At 52.6% G+C, this 13,740-nt stretch overlaps 4 protein-coding genes across 4 annotated transcripts; 2 read left to right on the top strand and 2 right to left on the bottom strand.

The window, feature by feature from the left end:
* Nucleotides 1-22: 22 nt before the first annotated feature.
* Nucleotides 23-4,074, top strand: TGAM01_v209950 (protein TIF31; the record flags this gene model as incomplete). The annotated part of the gene is made up of 3 exons (XM_024550677.1): nt 23-68; nt 137-360; nt 418-4,074. 3 exons carry the CDS (start codon nt 23-25, stop codon nt 4,072-4,074), a joined length of 3,927 nt encoding a protein of 1,308 aa, XP_024404588.1.
* Nucleotides 4,075-5,035: 961 nt separating this feature from the next.
* TGAM01_v209949 (hypothetical protein) lies at nt 5,036-7,190 on the bottom strand (the record flags this gene model as incomplete). The annotated part of the gene is made up of 3 exons (XM_024550676.1): nt 5,036-5,117; nt 5,217-6,022; nt 6,105-7,190. The coding sequence occupies 3 exons, from the start codon at nt 7,188-7,190 to the stop codon at nt 5,036-5,038; spliced, it is 1,974 nt and encodes a 657-aa protein (XP_024404587.1).
* Nucleotides 7,191-8,757: 1,567 nt separating this feature from the next.
* On the top strand, nt 8,758-10,864 carry TGAM01_v209948 (Poly(A) polymerase pla1; the record flags this gene model as incomplete). Its single annotated transcript, XM_018808416.2, has 6 exons — nt 8,758-8,882; nt 8,977-9,718; nt 9,782-10,343; nt 10,435-10,555; nt 10,607-10,712; nt 10,811-10,864. The coding sequence occupies 6 exons, from the start codon at nt 8,758-8,760 to the stop codon at nt 10,862-10,864; spliced, it is 1,710 nt and encodes a 569-aa protein (XP_018658334.1).
* A 767-nt stretch (nt 10,865-11,631) lies between these two features.
* Nucleotides 11,632-13,249, bottom strand: TGAM01_v209947 (protein DML1; the record flags this gene model as incomplete). The annotated part of the gene is made up of 3 exons (XM_018808417.1): nt 11,632-11,899; nt 11,967-12,911; nt 12,975-13,249. 3 exons carry the CDS (start codon nt 13,247-13,249, stop codon nt 11,632-11,634), a joined length of 1,488 nt encoding a protein of 495 aa, XP_018658335.1.
* Nucleotides 13,250-13,740: the final 491 nt, after the last annotated feature.

The raw sequence follows: 13,740 nt of genomic DNA, 5'->3' as shown, positions 1-13,740 counted from the left end.
GCTTTCTTCACCCCCCTCGCGTATGACAATGGCGGCCGAAGCACAAGTAGCTGCGAATCCCCCTCCAGGTAAAGAGGCCCCAAGTATACAGGGCTTTGTCGACAATCCGGCTGACCACACTGGTACATCCCTGTAGCTGATGCTGTCGATGACAACGCCATGTCTACTCCCGAGAAAGCAGTGGTTGAAGGGGAGGCGGAGGCAGAGGCAGAGGCAGAGGCAGAGGTTGATCCCGCGGCCGAAGGTATTTGCTCTGTGCCGCCAATTGCAGCTTCAAGGCCTAACATTGTGCTTGATATAGCTATTATAAACCTCACAATCGTGCTTCCCGATCCCGAGGCTGAGCGAATGCAAATTATGGTGGGCCTTAGAACAAGCCTTGACCCAGTCATTGACGCTGTATTAATACAACTATAGGTATCAACCCAAGAGCAGGTCCATGAGATCCGACAGTCCATCATCGACTCTCCTGCGGCATTCCAGTACACATGCTTCCACCTCGAGTTCCAGGGCCAAAAGGTCAATGACTTCATTCCCTTGGCCGAGATCCCAGACCTTGGCACCGAGCCGGAATTTCGCCTAGTACCGGACCCATACACCGAGAAGGAGGCTCGCATCCATCTAGTGAGGATTCGAGAGCTCATTGGCGCCGCTGGCAACCGCTCCGATGCTTCCCAGGGTATCCTCCCCGGCCTGTCTCTGTACGAGTCTGTGACCAAGAAGCTGTCGACCGAGGCCGAGGGCGGCGAGGAGCAGTCTCTTACAAAAGACTATGACTTCCAGGCCATTCCTTCAATCACCAGCCTCATCCCCGAGCCCATTGACCCGGCGCCCAAGACTGTCAAGATGGTAGCTCTCTCATCGTGGAACCCCCCACCTTGCCATCTGCAGCAGCGGGGCCATTTGCTCTACATCGTTGTCACCACCAACGAGGGCGAACAGTTCCAAGTCACTGCGCACGTGTCTGGCTTCTTCGTCAACAAATCCTCCAACGCCAAATTCGATCCATTCCCGCGGCCCGCGCCCAAGGGCCAGTCCGCTCACTCTCTGTTGAAGTTGATTGAACTGCTGTCGCCCTCCTTTTCCGACGTTTTCAAGAACCTCCAGGAGTACAACAGCCAGCGAGATCCCCTGGCCACCTTCCAAATCACCAACGCTATCCCCAACTCGCCTTGGGCTGTGCCATCTCCCAGCTCGGCTCTTTGCACACACTCTCCCGATGTCACGAGACCTCAGGAAACATATCTGCTCGCTGGTGTCGACAATACCGACACATTGCGCGATTGGAACGAAGAATTCCAGTCCGCAAAGGAGCTTCCCAAGGAGACCGTCCAGGACCGAGTGTTTCGCGAGCGCCTGACGTCCAAGCTTTTCGCAGACTACAACGACGCTGCCGTCAAGGGCGCAGTACTGATTGCACACGGAGACATTGCGCCGCTGAATCCTACAGAGACCAAGGATGCGCAGATTTTTGTTTACAACAACATCTTTTACTCTTTTGGAGCTGATGGCGTCGGTACCTTTACATCGGAAGGCGGCGATGAGGCTGCACGTGTCGCTACAGGAAAGGATGTAGCTGGTGTGCAGATGGTGAACCAGCTGGACATTGACGGCCTGTTCACCCCGGCTACCGTGGTTGTTGACTATCTCGGAAAGCGAATTGTCGGCCAGAGCATTGTTCCTGGCATCTTCAAGCAGCGTGAACCTGGCGAGCACCAAATCGACTACGGTGCGGTGGACGGAAAAGACGTTGTTGCCATCAATGACCAGTTTACCACTCCTTTCGCCCAACTCTCCAAGGCCCTCAAGGTTAAGCAGCACCCTGTTTGGGACAAGGACGGCAAGCGATTCGATCTTGAGGCGAGCGTGGAAACCAAGGGATTGGTGGGTACCGATGGTCGTAAATATGTTCTCGACCTCTACCGAATCACACCTTTCGACATTGCTTGGCGAGAGGAGACTTCCACCGCGGAAGGTCAGACGGAACCCTCAGAGTACCCTCACCGTATGACGGTCCTGCGACCTGAGTTGGTGGACTCGTTTGGCCGCTACCGTATGAAGCAGTGGCTCGATACCGAATTGGCTCGCCGTGTCAAACCCAAGGCAGAAGACGCTTCAGCTGAAGCCACGGGTGAGGCCAAGGAGGAGGAGACAAAGGAGGAGACAAAGGAGGAGACAAAGGAGGAGAACACTGAAGAGAACAAGGACGATGAGGCCAAGGAAGAGAAGGACGAAGTTGCAAAGACAGATTCCAATGAGGCCGAACAGAACCAGCCCAACCTGGCGGATTTCAAGTTTGGACTCAACCCCGACGCTTTCAGCGGCCAGGTTCCTCGCACTGAGGAGGAGAAGGCCGAGCTCGAGGCCGACGAGCAAGAAGTTAGGGCGGCGGGAGAATACCTTCGCGACCGAGTCATTCCCGAATTCTTGCGCGAGCTTACTGATTCTGACATCAGCTTCCCCATGGATGGCCAGTCGCTTGGCCGTATCCTGCACAAGCGAGGCATCAACATTAGATACCTCGGAAAGATCACTTCGCTTGCTGTCAACGACCGACTCCGTTGCCTGCGCGAAATCTGTATCCAGGATATGGTTTCCCGTGCCTTCAAGCACGTTTCTGCCATCTACCTGCGCTCACTTCCCGTTGTTTTGGCGCCCTCTTGCATGTCTCACCTCCTGAACTGCTTGCTCGGCCACCAGCTTAACGCCGAGCCTGTCGCAGACATTGACCAGACTCTCCGCGAACTATACCCTGAGGCAGATTTCTCGTTCGAGACGGTGACACCTGAGTCACTTCGGGAACAAATTGAACAGCAAGTCTCTAACCGCTTCCGCTACGAACTGGGTGCCAACTGGTTCAACGAAGTCCGCCCCGTACAGCTGCTTCGTGATGTCTGCATCAGAGCAGGCGTCCAGGTTCTAGCAAAGGACTACGTGTTCGACAGCGCCGCTGCCGGAGCCGCTGTTAGCCCTGCCCAGCCAGAGCAGGCCAACGGCGAGACCAAGGCCGAGCCCAAGACCGAGACCAAAAACAGCAAGAAGAAGAAGAAGACCAGAGAGGGCTCTCCTACAGCCACAGCAGCCCCCGAAATCGTCTCTACTTTCACGCCTGACGATATTCAGAAGGTTGTGCCAGTTGTGAAGCACTCTTGCCCTCGCAGCTCGCTCGCCGAGGAGGCCCTTGAGGCCGGACGCATCTCCATCCTTCAGAACCAGAAGAAGCTTGGACAGGAGCTGCTGCTGGAGTCCTTGTCGCTCCACGAGCAGATTTACGGTATTCTACACCCCGAAGTTGCGCGAGTCTACAACAGCCTTTCCATGCTATACTACCAGCTCGACGATAAGGAGGTCGCAGTTGAGTTGGCTAGGAAAGCCATCATTGTTTCGGAGCGCACTGGCGGCGTGGACTCTGCCGAGACGCTTCTCAACTACCTGAACCTCAGTCTCTTCCTGCACCAGGTCGGAGACAGTAAATCGGCGCTGGCCTATTCCATCCATGCGCTGAAGCTGTGGAAGATCATCTACGGACCGGGCCACCCAGACTCAATCACGACGATCAACAACGCGGCCGTGATGCTGCAGGGCGTCAAGGCTTACCACGAGTCTCGGCTGTGGTTTGAAGAGTCACTGCGTGTATGCGACTCCGTCTTCACTAGACAGTCCATCAACTCCGCCACCCTGCTGTTCCAGCTGGCTCAAGCCCTCGCGCTTGACCATGACTCAAAGGCAGCTGTCAACCGGATGCGTGAATCCTACAACATCTTCCTCGCCGAACTGGGTCCAGAAGATAAGAACACCAAGGAGGCCGAAAGCTGGCTGGAACAACTGACCCAAAACGCCGTGTCGATTGCTAAGCACGCCAAGGACGTACAGGCCAGACGTATTCGTTCCGGTCTCCGATTCCCAGCGCAGACAGCTCAGGCCGTGGGCGCAGCACCGGCGCGAGGAGCCCCCCAGATGGACTCTCGCAGCATTGACGAACTCATGAAGTTCATCGAGGGCGCAGACTCATCCAAGACCAGCAAGAAGCGACCTGGACGCGGAAACCCCAAGCGACGAGGAGCGGCCAAATAAAATAAAACAAAAAGGAAAACAAAAAGCCTATGAGCATACCACTTTGTAGTAGCAGGCATGAATTTACCGCTAATTCTCGAATATTGACTGTGTATGAACGAGAGATGCCATAAGTTTCATGAATGTGTATGGGAAAGGGGGGGGGGGGGGGTTCGTTTTGTTAAAGACACAAGGATGGCGGCTTAGTGGAAAAAAATATTCCTTGCATGTGCTGTTCATGGAATGTATTATATAGTGTACAGGAGCATAACAAAAGGAGGAAAAGCAAAAAGGATTATATGTATATCTAACGTACTATATATAGGAAGGCGGGCGGGCTTCTGACATGACATTTAGAAGCAGACCCTGGAAAATGATAACCTCACTCATCACCGACATACGAACACGCTCATTCTCTCCAAATAGTAACTGTATAATATATAAATCAAATCGTCTGGTTTACAAAATGTCTGCTCTTAAACAATACTGTCTCTTTTCTTTTTATTTATTTTCTGTTTTCTTGCTCTTCTTCTCTTTAAACACAAAACCAGACGTAACAGGCATTTCTGCTCAGCAGACTGAGCAGACACATAAAACTCAATCCATACAATTCATACAATAGGTAGCCACCTTTCGTTAACCAGGTATCACACTCCTTCCTTGCCAACCCATAAAACACCGGAAAGAAAAACAAAAGAAAAAATCAGGTCGTAGAGGCAAAAGTGTCCCGTCCTCATGATAGGTATTGCCCCCAGCTCGTGCGCCTTCCTTCCCCAGCTGTCCATTTTTACCCTTTAACCATTCCATATAAAAGTACAGACGAAGATATAAGAACAAAAGTTTTTAGAAGAAAACACACACACACACACACACACACACACACACACACACAAAAACACAAAAACACCAAAGCATACCAGAAAACAAAGACTGTTTCCTATTTTTCCCTTATCCCCTCAGTGAAAAGCAAAAAACACCAGTTTCACGACCCGCCTTTTAGGGCAGCGCCAATTGAAACGCCTCTCCCTACTGGGGCGTGATATGCGCCTATACTTTGAAATCCCCTGTGCAGAAAAAATAGTCAGATAACATCAGAGAAAATAAGTGAAGAAAATGGAAGAGAAGAGAAAAAAGATGGTAAGCCAAAGCCGATCTTAACATACCTCATCAGGTCAAAACCTTGCTCATCTTCAGGCTCATCGCCAGCATCTGCAGCCTCATTTTGGCCCAATTTCTGTGGCCGAGATGGACTGCTGGGCGGTGACTTGCCGCCAACCGTGGGGGGGCTGCTGCTCCGTGTGGGAGCCTCTCGAGATGCTCGTGAAGGACTGACTTCGTACGGCGCCATTGGCTTCAGCGGCGTGCTGCCAATGTCGGCGTATTTCCAGAACGGCGCCGGCGAGCTTGTCGGCATGTGCTGGCTCGGCCGCTGCGCAGTGCTCGGAGGCGCAAGCTTGGGGTGTACTCGGGGCGGCGCAGGGGTGACGAATGACGGGTTGTCGTCCTGCAGATACGACGAGGTCAACGTCGGCGACTGCGGGTGGAACCCGGGCAGCGGCGAGTCGGTTGTCGTTGACTTTCGTGCCCGGGGCAGCGGGCTGCCGTCGGCCGTCAGAGCGGAGCTGAGGCCGGTGTGGCGATCGTATGCGCGATCCGGCGTTGACTGTAAGGCGCGGCGCGATGATTGGGGAGGCGGCGATTTCAGCGGCGATCCTCGCCGCTTCTGCGCGGACGGAAGATCCCTGGCTAGCATGTCCTTAGGGCCGTGTGTAATATAATTCAGCTGGCTCGGCGATGACGGCACCGACGACCCTCTATGCCCGCCGCGGCCAATCTTGTATGCATTTCTAACCATTTCGTCGCGCGCCTCGGGCACAATATGCCATTTCATGCCCTTGCCGGGCTCGTCGGTGGTTCGGGCGACCTTGTCGAAGGATTTGTTCAGCGACAGATTGTGCCGGATAGAATTCTACATTTGCACAGATCAGATCAGCATTGAGGAACTACTAACCAACAACACAACATGTCGATGCGACTGCATGGCTACTCACCTGCCAACCAGCCGCGTGTTGGTGGCGATAATAGGAATAACTACTCATGATGAAATTATAGATGCCGTTGAGATTGAGCTTGCCGTCCGGCGCATTGAGGATGGCCTGCGTGATCATCTGCGCATAGCTATACTGGGGTTTCATGTGCTGATTATCGTCAAGACTAAGGTCTACGCCGCTGGCTCCCAGTATTCCTCCCGGAGTGCTCGCTGCGACCGGGGATTTTGTAATCGCTGCAACGTTGCGGTCGTGAGACGAGGTTGGCGTGCCCGGTCGCTTCTGTTCTATCTTGGCGGGAGTGTCCAAGCCATAGCGGCGAACCTGCGCGTTGGCAGCCTTTGGAGTCCCGAGAGCCCGTCCGCACCGCTGGAGGAAGATCGGGTGGATGTGGAGTGCACTCAGCTCTGACGGAAGCACAAACATCATCTCGACGTTGCCGATCTCAATCACTTCACCACTGGTCAGCGCATGTGATGTCTGGGCCTTGACGGGCTGGCCATCGACCTTTGCCCCGTTGCGACCCTTGACGTAGAGCATCCACTTCTCGTCCTTGGAGTTGAACGAGATGGATGCGTGCTCGCGCGACACCATCTTGCTGGGGCCGAGGTCGATGTGCACCGCTTCATGGGCAGCATCAGCACCGCCTGCCCCGCCATGCGCCGCCTCCGGTGCGCGTCCGATGTGGACGCTGAGCTTGGTGATGTAGTATGTCCAGTCCTGTGCGGCCACCTTGGCATACGCCTTGACGCCGTCGCCGTTGGCCTCGTGGATGGCGTTGGAGTGGTCTTTGCTGGCCTGGACCGGCTGTGTCTTGAGCTGCTGCGTCACCTGCGCCACCAGCTGGTCGTCTTCGGCTCTGGACGGCGGCTCGGGCTCGGGAGCTTGCGATGCGGATGCGCCGTGGGTGGTGCTGCTGCTGGCGTTGTTGGTGTTGCTGATGTCGGATTGGTCTGGCGACCGGGCCCTCTTGCGACGCTTTGCGGGACGGCTGGGGGACGAGCTTTCGACGTCGGCTGCGGCGATTTCCTTGTCCTTGCTGCGCACATCGCGCCGGCCGCGCTGGCTTCTCTTGGCCGACGCCGGCATAATAAATGACTTGTATTCTCTGTAGTATGTATATGTAAAAAGATGATGATTGTCGAGGTTCGGTCGCCCGTTGCGTTATAGTGGGTGGAGAGGTTTTTATAAAAACGATGACGATGGCGATGGCGGCGAGCGAAAAGTTGCGAAACTTTGAAGCTGCGGAGATTCTCTCTAAGCGGATAGGAATTATATTTTTTTTCTCTCTTTTACCCAGTCTGCGGAAAAGCTAAAAGACTGTTGAAAGAAGGCAAAAGTCGACGGTCCCGAGGTGGCGCATGCGAGGCCACAAAGCCTGGCGATCAAGTTTGTGCGCCCCAGGCTGGCATTTAAAAATGCTTTTTTTCTGGCTTTGGCAAACAGACAATGAATCAATCCAGAAGTGCCCGTCCAGGTATTTTTCAGGCGGCCTTGACGACAGAATCGCGTTCGCGTCTGACGACCCACCACTTAAGAACGGGTGGAACTTTAAAGTGGTGAAGGTACCTGGGTACTTGCAAAGGCTGGTATCTCTGTTAAAATTTTCCCGCCATACAAGCCTGCGCGCTATCGGTAGTACTTGTGAAGACGTTGCGGCAAAAGTCTCTGCGGTCGCCCAGCTACCAGCTGCAGTGCCAGTTCCCCATACGGAGCCTCGGAGAGCCAAAGCCAAACAAGCCAAGTCGGGCTGGAATTTGATAACGGCGGCAAGTCTTGAATTTATCGACGCCGCCGCCTTGGGGCATGGAGGTAGGGACAGCTGCGCAGGAGGCGCTGAGATGGATATGTCTTTGATCCCTTTATCCCTTGATATCCCTTTGAAGATTGTAGGCATCCCTTGGAGCAGTATATGTAGCGGTACATGTAGCGGTACATGTAGCATCTATTGCAGGCCACAAGGGCAGCCTTTGATGGAGGGGCAACGCAGCTTGTAACTATGAGGCGTCACAGGTACCACTATTGCTGGGAACCTTGGTGCTCCGTGTAAGAGGTCTACGTAACTGGGCACTGGGCACGAGACACTGTAGAATTACCGGACCCTTGCCACTGTTTGTTCCTACAGATTCGCGCTCAGCCCTGCCTAATGCTAATGCCTCGTCCCGTTGACGAAACAGCAGCGCATGGCAACAGCGCACATGCCCAGGGCACTGACCAGGTTGGTGAGACCTGGACCTTGACCTTGCCTTAGTTGCTTAGCTGTGCAAAGGCCTGACATGCATATCATCCTTGCTGCTCTAGCGCCGAGCAGGCCTCCGATGCGCGGAAAATCGATTTTGCGGCTGCGCCCACGGTTGCTGCGAAACTCTGATCCTTGGTGCAGCGCCAGGCTAGCATCGATTCGCTGAACGCTACAGAGTGAGCTAAGTTGGTTCATTCTTTAAATTTTGGGCGTGTTATCAAACGGGCGACGTCGGCAGTTTGTTCACCTGCCGCATATCTGTATTCTGCATACAACATCGCTGTGGAAGAAAACCCTCCTCATTTGCTTTTCGCCCTCGAATAGACTTTGCAAGAGTCCGTCGTCTCTTGCTGAATCCGAAACCCCGACCGTCGACGATGCGATAGGGCTGCCCAGCCTCAACCGCGACACACCATGGCTAGCGAGCAGGTCTACGGCGTCACGCCGCCAATCTCCGTCAACCTCCCGACCGAGGCCGAAAAGCGCGCAAGCGATGCGCTCAAAGACGAGCTTCGGCGCCAAAAGACATTCGAAAGCCCGTCAGAAACCGACAAAAGGCACGTTCAAGCTCGGATCGTCGCAACAGCTCTGCTTGTCCTTTCCCCCCTTTGGCTGACTGGTTGAGCCATACAGATGGCAGGTTCTCGACTCACTGCAGTTGATTTGCAACGAATTTGTGAGAAAAGTAGCGGCGGAGAAAGAGCCTAAGAACGAAATCCTCATCAAAAACGCCAGGGGCAAGGTGTTCACGTACGGCAGTTTCCGCCTGGGGGTCTTCGGCCCTGGCTCGGATATTGACACGCTCATCGTCGCGCCCAAATATGTTACTCGCGAGGATTATTTCAAGTACTTCCCGGACCTGTTGGTCTCGATGGCGCCTGCAGGCGCCATAACAGACCTGACTGTTGTCACGGATGCCTTTGTGCCTATTATTAAATTTGAGTATTCCGATATCAGCATAGATCTAATCTTTTCCAGAATCATCCAAAAGCAAATCTCCCCGGATTTTGCCGACCTCAAAGATTCCAGCTTATTGCGCGGTTTAGATGAAGCTGAATTGCGATCTTTGAACGGCACAAGAGTTACAGATGAGATTCTTGCTCTTGTTCCTGAGGAGGCCACATTCAAGCTTGCTCTTCGAGCCATCAAACTATGGGCGCAGCGTCGAGCCGTCTACGCGAACATTATGGGTTTTCCGGGCGGCGTCGCCTGGGCAATGTTGGTGGCTCGTGTTTGTCAGCTGTATCCCAAGGCCGAGACATCAGTCATTGTCAACAAGTTCTTTTTGGTGATTGGTCAATGGCGATGGCCGCAGCCTGTACTGCTTAAGCCCATAGGCAGCGGCCCTCTCCCAGTTCGCGTCTGGAACCCGAAGGTGTGCATTGGAAAGGCTGCTCCTAGCCCGTCCATGGGACGTACTGACGCGATTGACTGCTAGGTTTACAAAGGCGATTCATTCCACCTCATGCCTGTCATTACCCCAGCGTATCCTTCCATGTGTGCGACATTCAACATTACCCGATCCTCGATGACCATCATTCAGCGCGAGCTGCGACGCGGGCTAGAAATTTCCGAGGAAATCATGGTTGGCAAGAGACCGTGGAGCGACTTGTTTGTCAAGCATACGTTTTTCACGCAAGGCTACAGATACTACATCTCAGTCGTCTCTGCGAGCAAGAACAAAGAAGCGCACAAGGTGTGGTCGGGCTATGTAGAGTCCAAGGTCCGAATGCTCGTGCAAAAGCTGGAACAGCATTCGTCCATTGCGCTCGCGCATCCGTTCAACAAAGGATACGACCGGCGACACCTTTGTAAGAATGATCACGAGATCGAGCAAGTGCAGGAAGGAAGCCTTGAATTTGTTATCAAAGATGAGGGCAAAGACCAAAAGAGCGAAGAAAAGAACCCTAAGCTCGAGGAGAACCAAGATTCTTCTGCGTCCACCTCCCCAGTCGAGGTCTACACCACCACTCATTACATTGGTATTGAGCTAGAAGAGGGTATGGCCCTTTTATCCCCCATGCCTCTACACTTTGTTCTTGTTTCTTGTCATACCTGGAGATTGCATGTCTCGTGATGCTGATTGTGCAGGCGCCAAATCCCTGGATCTATCATATCAAGTCGATGAGTTCAAGGTCCTATGTACCAGTTGGAAGAAGTACGAAGATGAACTGCGGCCATTAGTATCTCTGGGTGTACAGCACGTTCGAAAGTAAGCCATGTTACCTCCGCTTTTTTTTGGTCGAAGAATATTGGTTGATAGTTGGCAAAGTTTCAATCTCCCAGACGACGTCTTTGAAGCCGGAGAAACGAAGCCTCAAAAGAAGAGCGCTAAAGGCCTGGCGAACAAGAAGCGAGGCCCGACAGAGGTAATACGATCGCATCGACTTTCCCCTGCGCTTTGTGGGATGCGATACCCTCCATTCGGTCTCCTAAGTAGGGAGAGAGCGTACTAATTGGTTGATAGGATAACACCCCGCCGGCGAAGAGACAGCAAGCTTCAGTTGTAGCTGCTGGTTAACGAGAAGCGCATACAGTGCTCGCGGTTCAAACCTCCATTTCCGTTTGGACAAATGCTTTCCTGAAAACTCAAGCTGACGTTAAGGAAGTGGATGAATCTTTTCTATGAATCTTTTCTTTTCTCTCCGTCGTAACTCCTGCTAGTATTATCTGGAAAACTCAGCGTACACGACCGACCTGATAGCTTTCCAACCCCCATTGTTTTTGCTTTCCTTCTACTTCGTTCTACTTCTTTGACTTTTTACTCTTTTCCCTTTTTGCATCGTCCTTGTCTTATTTCGTACTCGTCCTTCTTTAAGGCGGGCATACGAAGTACATAATAAAACGGCGCCTAATCTGATATAACAGGGCGATGATAGCGGGCAGCTGCGGCATCACCACCTTATACCGCATATTCTACGATTCCGTAGCAGATAACCTTCGGCCGTATTTACACTGACTCAAGGGTCTTCTGGGGGTGAAACTACCCTTATTCTTTTTTTTTTTTGTTCAGATTTGCATTTAAGCCCGTAGCAGGGAGACTAAATTTAGATAGGTAGATTTGGTTGCCATGAATGCAATTACTCTAAGACATTGGAAACTGGCCGTGAATTTGTAAACTGTGCGAGACATCAAGTGATTCTAAGCCTGCTCTTTTTAGTCAGCAAGGGAGTGTCCCTTATTGAGCTTTTAGAGTACTCAGTCCCCCCTTTTTCAAAGGTAACGCCAATGACTGCGACATTGCAAGCCAGGCCGTTTATCCTCACGGATTCTCACCATAAATTGTCATCATAGATCGTCATCATCCAAATCGCTACCGCTAGACCAGTCATCCTCATACGCGGCTCCCAGCTCAGCCAAGCCATTCGCTAGATTCTCCCTGTCTTCCAGCGGGATGCTCAAGGCGACCCGTGATCGTAGATCCTTCATCTTGTACACAATCGAGCCATCTGACGCAAGAGACGTGTGAACGGCAATGTTGTTTGCGTCTTCAACATTGTAGTTGTATATTGACGGGAAGCTGTCAAGGAGGGGGTAGAGGAGGGATGTTTCGTAGCTGTATGATTCATTCACGGTTAACCATTTTTCTCAAGTTTCACTCATGGTGCGGTAGCAAAACTCACTTTCGTACGACGGTGTTCCCAATAATGGGCCGCTCGTTTGCCGCAGACTCGTCATTCTCATTGCTTGAGTCATCAGGTCTTCGCACGCCTGATAGTCTTCCAAAGGCTCGACTGCTGCTGCTCCCTGTCTTAGGACCATCTTTCAAACTTCCAATCTGTGACAGATCCATATCCGGAAGCTCATCCGACTCCAAGGCCGCAGGTCCCACAGACATGCGCATATTCGCGAGCGTCTGCCGCCCAGATACATTCAGACACTCCGCCATATCAGCCAAACTCACCGGCTGGGTTCTCCCATCCAGCCGTCGCCTCGATGGCAGTGAAGCGCTTTCCGCAGCCGTAGATAGAAGCGCAGAGACATTCCACGCCGAACTGTAATCCACCCCAACGCCATTCGGAAGACGTCCCTCAGGCACAGCAAGCGGCACCACCATACTCGCCTGCGCACAAACCTCATTCAAACTCAACGCCGTATTCGCCAGCCTCAGGCGTCTCTTCTCCCTCGCAACCGTCGACACGGGGCTCTGCAGCCCCCAGACCCAAATACACGTCTTCGGATGCTCATCCCGCAACGCTTCCAAATACGAGCCCGCAAAGCCTCCCCAGGCATCGTCCAGCGTGGTATACACCTGCACGCCCTGCATCTGGTCGCACTCCTCCACAAACGGCCTCCAATCGCGGTCGACAATCTCATCCTCCTTCTCCAGCGAGGCAAACAGCTCCGTGCCCATGGAGTGCCGCTCAAAGGGCATGATGCTCGAGTGCAGCTCAAAGTCGTAGAGCTGCACGAGCGACTTGGGATGGTAGTAGACGCGCGAGAAGTCGGACCAGTAGCGCACGTCTGAGGCGGCGAGCTTGGAGGCTGGCTGGATGCCGGCGTCGAGGGCCCTTTGGTAGTCGATGGCTGAGACGGCGGTTTCCTTGTGGACTGCTGGTTTTCCGTGCCTACAGTAGTCGTTTCAGTATATGATACATATAATGAGGGTTTTTATATAAAGGAAAACTCACCACAGAGACGCCACGGCTGCATCCTCGCTCGGCGCATCGTACATGGGATTCATCTTGCGCAGCGACCCAAAGCCGCCCTTCAAATCATACACCACCGTCCGCGGCAGAAATGTATCCGAGCCATCCTCGCCTAGTCCCGCTCTCCAGTGGACGTTGTGGTCGACATACGACTTCTCATCTTCTGTGTAGGTGAAATACGACTCTTGTGTGTTCCAGAAGTGGGTGGCGACGTAGTTGCTGAGACTACCCAGCTGCAGCGTCACAATCTCACGCATGGCAGCTGTCTGTATGAAAGGATCGATGTTTGAACAGTGAAATGAAATGAAGAATGGTGAGTCAAGCAGGCATTTCGGCTGGTAAATCTTTTTGGAAATTTATATATATTTGACTGAATTTTTGGAGCTCTCGCAATAGCTACAGGGTACGTTGATGGGTGCTTACTAATAACCGTCATCTTTTGATGCCACAACTCGATCCCGTATTGTCTCCTTTAAGATATTGTTTCTGATATCTGTTAATTTATAGGCTGATAGTCATAGATATTGTCTTCTAGCTGTAGACGTGCCATTATTTAAGCAAGGCCGTGATTGCTACTATCAATCATATTGGAATATGCTATCACCAAGGTGCATGAAAACTAGAAGAGTGCACAAATAGAGCTTGTCTGTTAAAAAGAGTAGATTATTATATATATAGGAGCCGTCCGCCTCATAACACGCTTATACAATCACCGAGGCCTGGTTTTTACAACCTTCATAGTACACAA

This window comes from Trichoderma gamsii, assembly GCF_001481775.2.
Source record: "Trichoderma gamsii strain T6085 chromosome Unknown Scaffold_53.2, whole genome shotgun sequence".
In the NCBI taxonomy this organism is placed as follows: Eukaryota; Fungi; Ascomycota; class Sordariomycetes; order Hypocreales; family Hypocreaceae; genus Trichoderma; species Trichoderma gamsii.
The sequence above is the reverse complement of the archived record's forward strand: the minus strand, read 5'-3'. Positions and strand labels throughout refer to the sequence as shown.